Here is a 14,697-nt window from a genome sequence, read left to right on the forward strand (position 1 = left end):
TATAACATTGCGTGGGTTCTGTCTACGGTAATAACGTAAAAGATTTAACGGCAAAACTTTTACCAGAACTCTTGAAACTTTTTAAGCGATGTTCGTAAGTGGTTGTAGGATCCACCGAATAGACAAACAACATAAGTTTATATATAGAAAGATAATATTTTATTGATTATTCCCGAAAAAAACATAGGTACAAACTTTACATAGAACATTTTGTTGCATTTTTTCTCAGACTTACAGGCTCCGAAACTACTCAATCGATATGAAAAATTATTTCACTCTTGGGAAGCTACACTATGGTCGAGTGACATAGGCTATATTTTATCTAGGTATTGCCAAAGGAAGCAGGTGAAACCACTGGCGGAAACTAGTAAGTAAAGTACCTACTGAGGTCAATAATGTTCAATGCCCTTGATACAGTTTTTTCTCTAAGTACGTAACTTGATCGGTCAATGAACTTTAGTCGTATTTCTCACCGTCTCGGCTATAAAAGTTCTAAAGGTACTCGTCTAACGTTTCCATCTACGTAATAAATTGTTGAGGACCCGTACATTAGCGGAATGCTCTCGAAAACTATCTAGGAACGATATCATTTAGTAAAAGTGCTCGAATGTTTTAGGAATCTGGCTTTCAGTGTCGAGGGAATTTTCGCTGAAAGAAAGGTTTTTTGCTTGGTACTTCAATTCAGTTTCAGTTGCCAAAAGGTTTTTTCTAGCACTTTACGTTTTGAACTGCAGTGGGGTTTATTGTGAACTCGTAATGATCAAGATTAAAAATATTTACTCTGATAAGTTATTTTTTATCTGTTCTTCGTCTTTACCTTTGAAAAAATAAAACATACAATTAAAAACCAAAAGAGGAATGAGATGCATCGGAAATTATAACGTCATATGGCTATTAAACCAATTTATTTCAAAATTTCGCTATATAAATGATTCGTGTAAAAATAACTCCGATAGCTTTCTTCAAAACCAATTGACATCAAATACCTGTAAAAGTACTTTACCAAAATTCAATGTAAAGGCAAAGACGTGAAAGGATCGCAAATCTTCTATAGGTAAGCTGTTTAACATATCGAAGGAATAATGTCTATTCCACGCAATGTTTGGCCAACAAGTGATGTATACGACCTACTTACTAGATATTCATAAGTTTTGAAAGCAACGCGACGGCCATTTACGAAATAAATTTAAAAGAAAAGTATTTACGCGCGAAAATGATGTGGAAAACTAACGATATATTATTTTTTCGCTCATATTTTGTTAAAGACCAACTTGTCATCAGTTGGGCATTTCTTGGTATTTTAGAGTAAATATCTAAGGTTAACGAGTTTTTGATAATTCTATTTCATTATGCAAAACATGAAAATAGGTTGAATTCTTTTTAAAGCTTAAAAATTCAACGTCAGAATATCTACTAACTTCTAGAATTAAAATTAAATATATTATTTAAGCAAATATATTAAAATGCCAACATTAAATTCACAAAAGCGCTCTTTAAAAACATTTTATTCAGCTAGTGAGTGAGAGCCCTCTTTATCACGGTCTACATTTTGAGTTAAACATTTTTCTTTAAAAACTTGTCGTTTTATATGAATGCGAAAAATGCAAGTTGCAAACAGGAAAATCTTTCTCTTATATGTTATGCAATAAATACAAGATAACATTGTTTTGTTGTTATTTTTTAGCCTGATGGCGGACGAAGATTGAATGGCTGACACGACATATATTTTTGTTGAAGATGTCTGGAACCAGATAAATGTATTGACGTCTTATTGTCTTTTTATATAAAAAAATAAGTTGTTTGATATTTTCGAAAAAACAGTATTAATATTCTGCATTTCTAACACCAAACTTTTTACTGCATTTTTAAAACCTAACGAATATCGGCGAAAATCACTTACACTTATGCGGTTTGTTGCCATAGCAACGGATTGAATCCTAATTGATCGGACCATGTTGCAAACCGAAGTTAATACAACATAAAATGTTAAGAGGACAAGGGTACACAGGGATTTCTTATCGTCACAAACTTTAAAAGTCATCAAACACGCAGGTGCATTCGTTGACTGTTAAAGCGCCTGAACACCATACATTAAGCTTCTTTACAAGAACCTTATTATGAGCATATAATAAAAAAAACAGCTATTCAATTTTTCTTTTTCCATAGAAATGGCGGCACTACGATTTTGCTATAAGGAATCAATCGTATATTTCAAAAGCATCACATAGACCACAGAGAATACTGTTCTACATTTGAAAAGCAAATGCACAATAATATATTGGAGATACAACACGTTCAAGTCAAGCTTGATCGCACGCCTGCAAAACCAATATCATGCGATGCAGGGTTTATGTGGGCGAGAATCAGGGAGAAAGGAAAGAGCGGAGTTGCCATAAGTATATAGGTAGCGGAGAGGACTTACCGAATTCGAATACCGACGTCGACTAGTCGCGTAGTATAAGTATATAAACTAGTACATATAGGTAGGTCAGACGCCTTCTCGAAGGTTAGAGTAACGTACGATAGGCGTGATCAGTTACTAGAAATGACGAGGCTTCGGTTCGTCGGTTCTTTGTCAAATCAAAAGTAATCTGCCAAATCTGTCAGAGTGGTCTCGTTTGATTGGTGATTTTATTTTGAGAATAATGGGCGGGTTCCATAGAAGCCTTGTAAGAGAGGAGCTACTAACGTTCCTCGTCCCCTGAACATCCACGTTTTGGCGCGCTATTTTCTTAGATGTAGCACTATGACAACTCCGATAGTCATTTCTCCATAGTGCGAATAGGTACGTCCCGGTGGGAAGCCTCTCGGGTGCTGGCAATTCTCCCAATTTTTGCTGCAAAACCAGATATTCATTGCTCAAGGGGTTTGCTGTGTTAACAAGCCGAGAATTTCGCTGCGAGTGGGAACTTTTTAATTTTGCAGTTGAAAGTTTGAGCGGTTTGCAGCTGGTAAATCTGGCTTTGGGTATGTATTCAATTATAACCTTATGATCTGTCATGAAGGTGATTTGGCACCTTCTTCCAGGTTTTTGATATTCTTAGCAAAACGTTGATGAATTAACATACAATGTAGGTAGTCTCCAAGACCAACCAACCTATCTAGTAGACGCCAAAGTTCTCCAAGAAGCGGCTTATAGGATTTGCAGTAGACTAAGCACGGCATGTTCCGATTCAAGGCCCAAGTTAGCCGGGTCACTTGCAGCTTTACTCGTGTCACACGTACTCATCGGTAAACTTCGGCTATCTTCGGCTGTACTCGGAGACCAAGAACCAAGTTTCGCCCGCGGCGATCCGGCCGACATCCCGGCATTTGTATATTACTTTTTTGTTCTTTCCTATTTCTTATATCTTGTCCTTATATAAGAAGTAGTATTGACATGTGGGTTTTTGTGTTATTTGTCATTGGCCGTAAATACCCGTGTATGTATGTCACTGCACATGGCCTTGTACCTATGTAATGACCTCCATTTCAGTGAAATAATTATTTATTACTTTAAACTGAAACTCATCACTAACGACGCTATCACACTGGCGTGGCCCATTCAGATTCTTTCGCACTAACATATGTCAATTGTTTGAGAAAAATCGGTTGGTGTGAAAATGCTATAACTATCTTTCAACAAAACATTCAAATAATCATTTGATATAGACAGATAACAATGATTTATGTTTCACCACCTGCTGCAAAACATGACTTCGAAAATGTAGGTCCACGATAATACTAGAAAAACAAATCACGCCCACAAAGTGAAAATAATAAAGTTTCTCTGATAAACGATAGTGCCTGTTGTGACCGATTATCTCCGGAAATTGTCACAAAAATATTTGTCCACGGTGCTCCAATTAGGCTTTTGGTAAATCGCACCGGACACAGCCAATGAGGAAAGTTTGCAAACAATAAGTGCGTAGTTAGTAATAGTTAGACGTACTGAAAGGGGCTTTCGGATAGATAAAGTTAAATGGAACCCTGGATGAGTCGAAAAAAGCGCAGGACTTTGCAAGCGCACCCGGAATATTTTGGCTTCTCTGGAATGTTGTTCTAAATAACTTCAGAGCTTTACAGACTTTTTCCATGTCACACTAATATTAAAGAGGGAAAATTTTCTGACTATGTTTGTAGCTTCTTCGATTTCGGTTGTTAAAAGTTCTTAGGAATAGGTACCTATGGCTTATGTATCAGACTAAAGCATGGGCTACTTTTAATCTGGATGTGGGAAGTATTTCGTTTAGAAAGCGGGTGAATCCGATAGCGGAAGCTAGTTGATAATACATAATACGTAGAATCTACGTTTTTAGGAAACCGTTTGTACACACAAACCTAAACGAACCTAAATCTACAATCTACTTTTTATAAGAACGCGCTACTTTTTTTGTATGATAGAAGTATTTCGTTTAGAAATCGGGTGAATCCGACAGCGGAAGCTAGTTGATAATACATAATATGTAAAATCTACGTTTTTAGGAAACTTTCTGGACACACAAACGTATAAAGACACGCACAATATCATGTAACATGTTCAAAATTCTTCCCCAATTATGACGCAGACCCAAATTACACGTTTTACTCACATGCAGTTCTCAAACGGAAACCTAACACAGGATTTAGAACCTTATGTCCGAGGAATAAGATTGAAAATGGCAGTGAGATGGCAAATGTGGTTAAATGGATATCGCAGTCCACATTTCGTGACATAACTTTGGAAGGTGGTCACGACTCGCGCCACGCGACGTAACAATTGCTTGTCCGTCAGGTCTGACAGCGATTGTGCGGGACAGGGGTGAGCGTCGGTCAGATTATGACTGACAGGTGTGGTCTTGTAAAGTAATATTGTAAATACGAGGTATTTCGTTGCCAATGGTTGGTAACCGGCAAGTTTTGCTGACTTGTTCTTCTAACAAGGTTTCGTCATCAAATCAAAGTTCGTATCTGATCGAACGTCTATATTGTCTCGAGAGGACATGATAGATTGTTTCAAGAGTTTGTCTATACCTATTCGATAACCACTCGTCTATACCTACTAGATTTTTGTCATTTTGTCAAGGCTAATGTGTTAAGTAGTTACTAGTAGGTAGGTATTATCTTTCCCACGCACCGAACATATTATATCTGAAAAAAAAACCTCATATTTTTAATTGCAGACGATGAGAAAACGAAAGAATATCCCGAGCCAGTTAATCTACAATCTCAGATGCATTTATAACCACATGAGTATAATTAGCACTTGCTCAAACCGGATAGCTGGCAACCCTATACGGCACTGGTTTGGTGACACGTTACAAATATGGCAACACCGAGCGGTGGGGTTACGCTTGTCAAAGATTCGATAGCAACTCAATTAATGGATGAAGGGGTGCAAAAGAGCTTTCTCGAACAACGTGTTTCTAAATATTCGTACGAGTACCTATGTCTGTTGACTTTGGGAGATCAGCAAGATTTTTCTGATTACTAGACAATATTTAGAATACGAAGGTAGAGTTAACTTCCGTATTTAATGGATGACAGACAGATTAAAATGTCAATATAATCAGTTTTCGTAAAGTAAATATGTACCTATCCTATTTATTCAACAGCTAAATATATATATAGGGTTTACTTTAGCTGTAATAGCTAGAAATTAACCAAAGTTTTTACGAGAAAATATGTATTCTATTTACTCCAAAGCTAAATAAAGTAAACATGGGGAATTCGGCCATTAAAATTAGAAAATTAATTTTCGTTTCTACGTTGAATCTACTTCCACGAAAGCACCATTTACGTGCCTGTTTCCAGGAACATTTGGATTGCAAGTGACGTCGGCATATGTAATTGCCAGTCACCTGCACCTATTAGCATTTTGCATTTCCGACGCTATTGTGTTACACTGACATTTACTTAATTTCCATTTATTTGTTTGTATTTATGCTCTCATCGCGTGGTTGTTCAATCGCGTTTTAAAACTATTGTAAATCATTTCTTTATACCTCATAATATATGCTTAATGTATACTTTATTACAATAATTATAGGTAATCCTTACTATTATAATCCTGATTTCCTAAGTTTCCTGTTAAAATGAGCACGAAAGTAATTACGTCCAACTTTCGCTATCACGGTAACCGCTCGGTTGGTTAAATTTAAAATTAGCTGCTGAAAAACGAAAGAGTTTTGCTTGGATAACACGCCAGAGAGAAGTCGAATATTGAAAATTAAGATGAAGTAAAAGCATATTAGTCAGAAAGGAGTCTAAATAGGACGAATACTTCATTTTATTTCCCAAATTCCGTCTGATTAACGTCTACGCAGAGAATCCGTGGAAAAATTTCATCGGAACATTTCTTTGCACCAAAGAACATTTCTTTCCCTATAATTCTCGCGTACGTAAGGAATGTAAATTATAAAAATACCTGAGGTACCGAAATACGAGGTGGAATGACAGCGGAATAATAATCTCTAATCTCCTTACCGTATGGAACGCTGAATCAAGGGCGCGTGTTTATGAACACGTAGATAGGAACGTTATTATGTAGGGTTTACGTGATTGGAGTAGAAGATTTTGAAAAAGAACAGCTTTTGTGGACTTCTCGTCGATTTTACTTATTATTGAATGCATTTTGCAGACAATTGGCTTTCTGAAAGCTTGTATGCTGAATTCTTGCCTAGTTGAAATCCTTCAGAGTTTAGAGGAACTTCGCTAAGTTTTTTTGTACATATTCATTTTAAATTCAAAGACCGCATTGTTTCAGAACGCGAATGTAAAAAGAAGTGTTCAAATAACTGAATTCTCAGTTCCATTTTACCAACTGAATGTAATATTTGTGTTTTCACCCCTAAAACCCACACACAGGTGGGTTACGTCAGAAATGGAAAATGTATGGGTTCACTGAAGACATCCATTTATTGTGCATCTGCTTGGATGCTCTTGTCGGTATCGGTAAAGGAATAATTTTATTTTTCATATTAAATATCATAACCAGACTCTATTTTCTTGTCAACCTCTAATATTGTCCTTAACTTTTAAAGAAATAGACTGAAGAAATAGACTAAGGTTGGCTGTAAGAGAACCCAATTCTGGGTTAAGCTCGCCATTGTACATAAACTGTCTATATTATTTTTATATATTTATTGTTAAGTGTACAATAAAGAATAAATATAAATACTATTGCTAGTAACTACGTATTATAGAGCCATTAAAAATTCTAATAATGCATTCATAAAATACTCGTCAGGACATAGACGTAAAGTAAGTATATAATAAAAGAAATTCGTTACTCAACTGAAGAAAAAACAAATGATAAAGAACAATCCGCTAAAAAGGTTTCAACCACATAAACATCACGAGGAACAAATCGTTATCAGTTAATCCCGACGAGATTACTAGACTTGTTAAAATCTGATTGTATCTACAGCCACTGCATTTGAATATTACGAATTTCTTTTCGACGTGATTCACATGTTCTTGAACGATTATTACCTTTCAAAGGCTATTGACACCAATAATAATTTACCTAGACGACCTTACGACGTGCGTTGTATCTCAGAAAGTAGTAGTAAAATCTACGGAATTACCACAAAAACAATACTATTGAACTAAGAACAGATAAAAGTGCAAACAGTAACCTCTTGTTTTGCAAGCCAGGAACATTGAAAACAAGCCTTTGCTCAAGATAACAACACAAAGTATTGCAAAACTTACATTGCGTTCCTTCCTTAGCACCGAATTCCATGAGCATTTTCGCCAGTTGTCTGTTGGTTGCAAGAACGGCCACATCGAGCGGTGACAGGCCATCAGCATTGAGGCTGGAATCAAAAAAAGGATATAAGCAAACCATAGACATGAAAACAGTCATAAAGCTCTAAAGAGGTTTTACATAACAGCATATAAGTCGTAATTTTGTATGAAGGGTTACAAAACAAAGGGAAAAGGACAACTTTATTACATTCCAGTCTAAACTGCATATAGCTGAGCATTATATTTCCAACGAGTTTATTCCACAGGGAAGCGTAAGGAAACTTTTCATTAGAAAAAGAGATTAACTTTTCATGAAAGATTCAAGATTCAAAAAATGGTTTTTCTCACAAGTACAGACCTATAAGAAGTTGTTTATATTTACTTTGTTGCAATTAGGATATAGTACATAATTTTGTTGAAGTGCTTGAGTTACATAATAGTGAGACAATAAATACAACATTTTTTGTTAGCCAAGAAGCCTTGAAGCTTTTTCTACTGCTAAGTTTGGCAACAGTTCCATTTTAAGACTTCCTAAACAGCTTGACTTTTCAATTTTGATCTACAAATACTAACGCAACATCAAGCTTAACTCCAACACTAACCAAAGATCCACTTTTAATTCAAAAGTAAATACGTAAGCACGTCGTTTGTTACCCTGACAAATCCAGGTGCTACAAACAGTTCTTTAGTAACAGCTACAGTCGGACGGTGATAAATCCTTAGCGAATGCATGTTTGCCGCATTGGCCGGAACAGTTGTCTCAAGTATACGTTATTGTACCTGTTCCTCGGAACCTAATATATCGTACCTGTTCCATTTGATATTTATTCTCTTTACACTATTTAAAGACGACCTTATAAAGGTCGCCGGAAGACGCTGGATGCAGGTCGCTTCCAACAGGTATCTGTGGAGATCAAAGGGGGAGGCCTATGTTCAGCAGTGGACGTCCTATGGCTGAGATGATGATGATGATGATGATGATGACACTATTTAATGGTTGAGATTATATGACTTGAATTTGTGACGTCTTATTTTTATCTGCGTTTATCGGATCGGGGATTTGGATAATGTATATCAATGGGTTTTTCAAAGACATTTCCTTAAGAAATTGAGTGGGTTAGTGATTTATATCTCATCATTCAATCTTAGGAATTTACATAATTTGATGATTTTGAAGTATCAGTGATTTGTGGTGTCAATATAATCGAACTTTAGATAAGGAGATGTAGATAGTATTTCTCTGTGGCAATAAATTTGTAGTAAAATGTGTTTGCTATGTCCATCTTATCTTAGGCAATAAAATTGGCGTAGTAAACGTTCCACATAAAAGGGTAATGAATCACAAACCTGTTGACGTCGACATCGGTGGATTCCAGAATGTTCCGCGCCTTGTCCAGGTAGCCATGTTCCACGGCCGCGAACAGTGCTGTAACAAACAGGACTAGGATTCACTTTAAAGAACTACTTATTTACTAATATTGTGAATGTACTAGGGTTATGTAAGGCAGTTTGTTAAGAAGACGCTGAAAATTGTAGAATAATATTAGCTTTTTACAAAACCCGATGGCGAAAAGTTAGGCAAAATGTAATTCGGATGAACAGTCGGCTTTCTTAGCAACGTATTATTTGTTAGTAAAAGTGTAAGATGAAGAAGTACATTGTATAAAATATGTAAATGATAATATAGGAGAACAAATAGGTATGTTTAATAATAGACGGCGTTCAATAGACAAATGTACAGTGTAAGTGTTATTTGATGAAGACAATAAGATAATGGAACAAACAATGAAATGTTAAACAGAAAATGTCAATAATAGAAACAACATAATACATAACACAAATTAATTGAAGCGACTTGCTGACACTTAAAGTGACCCAAAGGCTGGTTTTTATTTTGGTCAAAAAGTAAGCATGGCCATCCAACGTGGCAATGCTGCCAGCCAGGGTACACTCCTGGTGGGCAGCGATGAGGAGGAGTTTTTTGATGCAATTTTTTAAATATTTATAGTTAAGCCACGTATTCACTGGGAAACAATGTTTTAGATACAAAGTTTCTGAAACATCACGTAGATGTTTACAGCAACAATGTTTCGGAAATTCTGCCGTCCACATCGTCCACAAAAACAAAATTATATGTTTCTGAAACAAAATTACTTGTTTCAGAAACACGTATATTTTGTTTCTGAAACGGTGTTTATAAACAATTGTTTCTCAGTGAATACATGGCTTAAGTGTACATAATATGTATTATAATAATGTTAAGTATATGTAAATTGTAAATATTGAAAGTAAATATTGTAAATATTGAAAGTATTGAAACACAAATTAAAATTTTAAATAAAGAACAAAAAAAACGAAACAAATACCGTGTAAGTGTATGTTAACTTGTGCGATTTTGTCTTGTTGCGCTCGCGCGTCCTTCTGTTGCCGTCGTGTTGCCTTGTCGAGGTGCGGGGGGTGAGGCGCGCATGCGCTCAGCGACGGCAGCTCCCCCCCGCACCCCTCGAGAAGAGCGCCGTACTGGAGCTCTAGGGGAGAAACGTGCAAAATCAACAAAAAGAACAAAAAAACAAAGAAATGGGATAAACAAAAATAATAGGTAGATGAAAAAAAATTGGTGAACTAATTATGTGAAATAGATATTTAGATGTTTTCATTAAGTTTAATATCCTAGCAGTATAATAATTACACTAATTTCTTTAGTTCGCTCTATTGTGAACAGAAACTTTGAGTTTTCCGTGGTATAAGCATGGAAAATATATCAAGTCATAATTTTTTTAATCGACCCTTTTAATTCATCTCCCTCATTCTTTATCTCATTAACGAAACCTACAGCACAGAAATCATTCAAATCTGGAACAGAACAGGTTTCGCAAAAAAACAAACTTAAAGGACTTCCGATCCACCTACATTCGTCCGGATCATTTATCAAGCTACCCACGGCCGACAGCCAAAGGTTATTTAAACAACAATGACTGTGATTAGCTCAATGTCAGACTAATTTTGCACCTTAGAGAATATAACAACTGGAGAAGCCATAGCTTTTGTCGACGTTACGAGAGCGCTACTCATGTTTGGGTCAATTTCGTCCTGTGAGCTATCACTATTTTGGCAAAGCCTGCCAGGACTGCAGGATTGTTCGAAAGAGTTACAGCAGCCCTGGTACATAAAGGGCTTAAGAAGGAACGTGGTGTGTTTTAGTCAGTAAGAGTCTGACACTAAGCTACGCGATTTTCCACAAAAAAAGTATTACAATTTGTTGCAGTACCTCGCTTTCTACACGTAATTCAGTTTTTTTTGTAGCTCTGTGCTCATGGCGGTTCAGGTTATTTAAATGATCTAAGTTGCGCACCAACACGTTACTCTCAATACCTTTCAACTTTGAGGGCGTGATTAGATACCATATCGGTATAATGGGATTTCTAAGGCAGTCCAAATAAGGTGTTAAGATAATGCAACCTTTTGTAATGTGATGCTGAATAGATGATTGATGGATTTCGATTGCATTAAGAACCTATCGTGATTAAAGCTTCAATGTAGTAATATCGTTACTCTACTAATAATCACTGGTGTCTTAACAATACAATACGTCCGAAATAACTCTGGTACTCCGAAAATGGTTTATGGAGCTAACTTCAGGCTCACAAATTTATTTCATGCGTATTGTAATCAACATATACGTATTTTGAAGTCTTTAGATTAACACTCCAACTGCAGGGTATCTGCAGTATATTTTACAATCTTGATGTAATCGCTTGACACCTATAGCTTTATCGATTATTTCTTTATAAAGTTTCGTAAGCAAACATAGAACTTGAAACATATTTAAGAATTACCCCGAGGCACATTTGCACCCAATAGCCTTATTCACAACTTGACGACAGATTATGATTATCTATCGATACAATATCGATTACAAATCGATTTCACAAGGCGACAAGCTGTACTTGTTGGAATATTAAAAAGCTTAAATTCACTTCAATGTCATGTCATATTCACCTTGTGGACATGTAAGGTCGGTTGGTACCGAACCTGGTAATCGGTAAAATCGAAATGAGGAAAGGTCCGGAAACTGTTCACGTAAAAACGAAGATACGGTATCGAGATTAAGTTTTGACGTGTAATTTAGATTTTTTATGGTGATAAAGATGCTTTCTTCCCAAAATAACATAGAAGTATAAAAACGTATGGTGGAACTATTTTTGGACTTACAAATAGCCAATACATTTCCAGCCATTTCTAAGGCCTCATACAAAAACAAACTAAGTATTGTTTCATCCCTTGGGAAGAGCGCTTGGCATTTGTTTTCGTTTCCTTTGTGTAATGGTGACAGTCAAGATTTTTGGGTATCTTAGCTGTCACGTGAAATGGAAGTACATTGAAGTGGTGGGTGATGGCTGTGATTTGAACATCTTTGGCAGTCAAAACGGGTACTTATAGCTCAACCATGTTAATAACTCAACTGCTTTTTAAAAAGCGCAAAAGTTCTCATAACCTATCTATTTAGTGTAAAACATTACGAGAATATTTAACTGTATTTACTTGTACAGTTAGTCATTTCGGTAGTTCCCTAGTTCTCAGGCATTGTAAATAACATTTTAACATACATTTCCAACGAATCAGTAATTGTATACTTTATTACACATAATAGGAAAATAAATATAGCTACATACATGCTTCCCACGTGTCTAGATATTTAGTTTGAATGTTTTATTTGTCTTTTAAATAATTGAGCAATTACGAAGGGACGTTGAGAGTAATCTCTGTCTGTAATAAGTATCATGGAAAAATACGGTCGGTTATCTTATCAAACAAAGGTTTTAAGAGGCCTAGTCTGCGCGGTTACAATTGAAATTAACTCATTATGCAAATAGGAACGACTAAGGAGTATGCATATCGACTCTTGGTTTTAAAAATAGATTTTGAGCATTGATTTCGTTCATTTACAGTACCCATTAAAAATTAAGGTACGTTTTTTCCTTTCAGATTACTGAAGATTAGAAAAAAAAATGTATTCTTTTTACGATTATTCCAGAACTAAAGATTTAATAGGAAAGTATTAATAAGCAGGCAAAAATAAGACACTTGAATCTACAATTTGCGGCTTTTCTTTTTGCTGTACCTTAATTTTCCTCGGAGATAAAGCTTCTTCAAAATTAGGTACATAAGAAAAACAACCATGAAAAAATATCCCAATTTTGTGTTACTAAAACTTTCATTATATTTAATGACTGCTTTCTAAGGTACTTAACTAAATTGCGATTTCTTTGTAATAAACATACTGAGTAGATAATAATGACGTTTATCAAATACACACGTTAATGTCATCGTGATTAGACAAAAAACTTCTTTTGCAGACGTGACAACTTTCTCTTTATGATTTTAAATTTCGAATCTTAAATTGCAGTGTCGTAATTTGTATTTGGAAGGAATTAAGTATGTAGCTTGTTTCTTAATGAATGTTTGTGGGTATATATTTAACTAGCTTCCGCTCGTGGTTTCACCCGCGTCCTGAGATAACTGCTTCCCGTAATCGAGTGGTAGCAAAACCTATCCTATGTCCTTCTCCCGGGTTTACTGACTAGCTATTTCCCCCTAATTTTCGGCGTAAACGGTTCAGCTCCTCTTGAGTTATAAGTAGTGTAACTAACACGACTTTCTTTTATATATATAGATTATATGAATGTTATTAAATAAGCATCAACAGCGGTTACATAATATTAACTGTTTAAGTATCTCTAGTAGATAGATATTTATGTAGTTTTTGTTGGAGAAATATTATATCAACTGTTTATTATAGAGAGAATATACATTTACTTCATAACTACAGCGGTAAAACAACAAAAATAAATCAAATACATAATTAATTAAAACACGTCTAATATTATAATTATCAAGTTAATTGATTGCTGATAAATATTCAAAAATAACCCATTCTCTGTTCACTATGCAGACATATAACAGCAGCCATAAATACGTAATAATAAACTCTTAATTATTAAGTTTATGTGTTACTTACAATTTCTTTAGTATGAAGATTTTCTACAGTTGAGTACGTTTCGCCAATAACTCCAAATATTGCAAAGACATCCCAAAAGCTAACAATTATTGCAGCATTTTAACCAATCTTCGGCTCCATTTTAAATATTTTAAACGTATTAATTTATTACTTACAAAAGCAGCGTTAACAAAACGTAAACAAAGGAAAGCGTCAGTTCTCAGTAGCTCAGTGAAAGGTTCCCATCATTGTGTACGTCATAGTAGCACTCTCTGGAGGGTTCACTCGCAATTACGATGTGAGGCAAACCTATGCTTTTATGCTTCCTATATTACGTAGCCGAAGACATACTTACTGGTAGGGCTTATGAACACCTTTTATCATTGGAACATCTTAGGCAGAATGAATAACATTTATTTACTTACTTTGTGTTTCTCTGTGGCAAGTGAACCATACAGAGGTGAGTCAGCTAACTTATGTCCTAATGGATCTATGTTCGCTGTGTTTAATAGACATCATATCTGTGGCAGTCGTTGCCACCAAGGAGTATTAGGTTGCCCAGGTAACTGAGTTGAGAAAGTCAGAAAGGCAGTCACTCTATGTAAAACGCTTGTAGTCAGCTGCGTCTGGTGAGATAGGAAGCCGATTCCAACATACTTAGTTGGGAAAAGGTTCGGGAGATGATGATGTCATAAGCGCGATTTGGTCTTGAAATACAGTTCTTAAAATCCTTAGTGAATTCTTGTGTGTAGGTATATAATCTGTTTCAAATATAGGCATTACAGGAATTGTATTACTTAGCGGAAATTGAAAAATTTTGGCGACGATAGGAAACGTATTTTTCGGTGTTATAGATTTTCCTATTGGTGGAAATTGAAATTGTCTTTTAGAAATGATGATCAATCAGTTCAAATACATATTTCAAATAAAAACATTTGAATTGAACATGTTGAATTAGTTCTTTTTTTAGCTTTGCCTTACATATATAG

At 35.5% G+C, this 14,697-nt stretch overlaps 1 protein-coding gene across 3 annotated transcripts in view; it reads right to left on the reverse strand.

Annotated features, from left to right (window-relative positions):
• LOC124632938 overlaps positions 1-14,697 on the reverse strand; it is a 68,646-nt gene that overhangs the window by 13,079 nt on the left and 40,870 nt on the right. For all 3 annotated transcript variants that reach the window (XM_047167956.1, XM_047167954.1, XM_047167955.1), the window contains 3 exons: positions 10,077-10,238; positions 9,058-9,136; positions 7,675-7,778 (listed from right to left, as the gene is read on the reverse strand). In XM_047167956.1, the coding sequence (XP_047023912.1) occupies positions 7,675-7,778; positions 9,058-9,136; positions 10,077-10,238 (345 nt within the window). The remainder of the gene's footprint in view (positions 1-7,674; positions 7,779-9,057; positions 9,137-10,076; positions 10,239-14,697) is intronic.

Source organism: Helicoverpa zea, chromosome 9 (genome assembly GCF_022581195.2).
Source record: "Helicoverpa zea isolate HzStark_Cry1AcR chromosome 9, ilHelZeax1.1, whole genome shotgun sequence".
In the NCBI taxonomy this organism is placed as follows: Eukaryota; Metazoa; Arthropoda; class Insecta; order Lepidoptera; family Noctuidae; genus Helicoverpa; species Helicoverpa zea.